Source organism: Trichechus manatus, unplaced genomic scaffold, assembly GCF_000243295.1.
Source record: "Trichechus manatus latirostris isolate Lorelei unplaced genomic scaffold, TriManLat1.0 scaffold00057, whole genome shotgun sequence".
NCBI lineage: Eukaryota > Metazoa > Chordata > Mammalia > Sirenia > Trichechidae > Trichechus > Trichechus manatus.
The window spans coordinates 8803508-8805565 of record NW_004443993.1 but is presented as its reverse complement, the minus strand read 5'-3'; the positions used below and the strand labels follow the sequence as shown (position 1 = coordinate 8805565).

Here is a 2058-nt window from a genome sequence, read left to right as displayed (position 1 = left end):
CTCGCATTCAGATGTGGGTCTGCCCTGACCCTCTCCCCCACTCCCAGTTCATCGAAGGCCGGCTGGAGAAGCTCAACTCGGGGGATGGCTTCTCAGATCTCTTTGAGCAGGAAATCACTTGCAGCGAGGCGTCCTCAGGTGAGCCCTGAGCCTAGCCTCTGAGCCCCCATCCCCCCGTCTCCCCCCCACCAAGCTGGCATGGGATAACCACGCTCTCCCCTCACTCCAGGCGCCCTCCGCTCCTACCAGCTCTGGGCAGACAACCTGAAGGTAAAATACCAAACACTTGTTACCTGGTTGTTATTGAATTAATTTAATCCCACCACAATCCCGAGGTAGGGCCATCCTTATGTGCATTTATACAGATGAGGAAATTGTGGCTCAGATAGGGAGAAGGGCTTATCCAGCATCACACAGCATGGGGTAGGGAGGCAGGGTCTGGGATCCAGCCCCCAGGACCCCAGGGCCCCACACTTTTCTCCCTTATCTATCCAGAAAGGCGGTGGTGCCCTCCTGCACTCGGTCAAGGCTAAGACCCAACCAGCCGTGAAGAACATGTACCGCTCGGTAAGACAAGTGGACAAGCCATACTTTGTGGGGTGACAAGGGGGAGGGGACGCAGGACATTTTAACCCCACAGACATTTTAAGTGCAAATAGTTTTATCAGAACTGCAGCAGCAGTTAAACTGTGAACAATCCTTCCCACATTTGTTTTCCGTTTTACTATACTTCTTTGCGTTGGAATCACTCTTGTCTATAAAATGTACAACTAAGATTCCTTGGCAAACATCTTTTGTCCTCAGATCCTACAATCCCAGCTTCTGTCCTCCTGTTTTTTCTCCCAAGTCCAGTTTCCCCAGGGGCCAACTTTTACAGCTCAAAACTGGCCGTTAGATTTTCTTCTCTCGCCTTTTAGCCACTGACACGTTTTCCACTGTTCTGTTTTTGCCATGCCCCATTTGATTTTGGTGTTTTTATTTTTTCCCCCCTCTCTAGGAATAATTTAAAAAACAGTTGCTGTTGAGTTGACTGCAACTCATGGCAACCCCGTGTGTTTCAGAGTAAAACGTGCTCCATGGGATTTTCAATGGCTGATTTTTTGTTGTTTTGGAAGTAGATCGCCAGGCCTTTCTTTTGAGGTGCCTCTGGGTGGACTCAAACCGCCACCCAGGGACTCCTCCTCCAGGAATACTTCTGAATTAGCCTAAAGGCAAAAAGCTGGCACTGAGGTGGTATGTGAGGCAATAGTGGACAGATGTGTGAAAAAGCAACGGACAGATGGCAAGACAGGAGGATTACAGCTGTCCTAGGGAACAGAAGGCTTAGCTTGCAAACTCACAGGGTCAAACCAGCCTCGAGTCTAACTCCCTCTTGGCTTCTCCGTAGGCCAAGAGTGGCTTGAAGGGGATGCAGAGCCTTCTGATGTACAAGGTAAGACCAAGGGCCAAGGGGTAGGGAAGAGTGGGGGAGGGGGCTCCCAGCTTACCCACCCTCCCCCTAGGATGGGGACTCTGGCCTGCAAAGGGGCGGCTCGCTGAGGACCCTGCCTCTCGTCAGCCGCTCAGATCGTCTGCAACAGCGCCTGCCAATCACACAGCACTTTGGAAAGGTAAGAGGACCCCTCACCCCCTGCTCCTACACATACCTCAGTAACCAGTTGCCATTGACTCATGGAGAACCCATGTGTGTCACAGCTGACCTGTGCTCCACAAGGTTTTCAATGGCTGATTTTTCAGAAGTAGATTGCCAGGCCTTTCTTTCAAGGCACCTCCAACCGCTCAGTTAGCAGCCGAGCGCGTTAACCATTTCCACCACCCTGGGGTTCTGTACGTACACACACAGCCCCAAAATCGTCACTGAATTATCTTCCCATCCTTGATCTCCATGCAGGGACCTTGCCTCCCTCCTCACCAAGCCCTAGACTCACCCTCTTCTTCCAAAAGCCCTGGCTCCCTGTCTTTACAGCTCCTCTCTCCACCCCACCTTCCAAATCTGTCCTTTGCAGAACCGGCCCCTTCGCCCTAGCAAGAGACTCCGGCAAGAAGAAGGACCTTCTG

General features: G+C 51.9%; 1 protein-coding gene across 1 annotated transcript in view; it reads left to right on the top strand.

Moving 5' to 3' along the window:
• DENND1C (DENN domain containing 1C) overlaps nucleotides 1-2058 on the top strand; it is a 10850-nt gene that overhangs the window by 7616 nt on the left and 1176 nt on the right. Inside the window, exons 9-14 of the mRNA XM_023733088.1 lie at nucleotides 12-138; nucleotides 230-270; nucleotides 496-567; nucleotides 1388-1432; nucleotides 1503-1610; nucleotides 2007-2058. Coding sequence (XP_023588856.1) covers nucleotides 12-138; nucleotides 230-270; nucleotides 496-567; nucleotides 1388-1432; nucleotides 1503-1610; nucleotides 2007-2058 — 445 coding nt within the window. The remainder of the gene's footprint in view (nucleotides 1-11; nucleotides 139-229; nucleotides 271-495; nucleotides 568-1387; nucleotides 1433-1502; nucleotides 1611-2006) is intronic.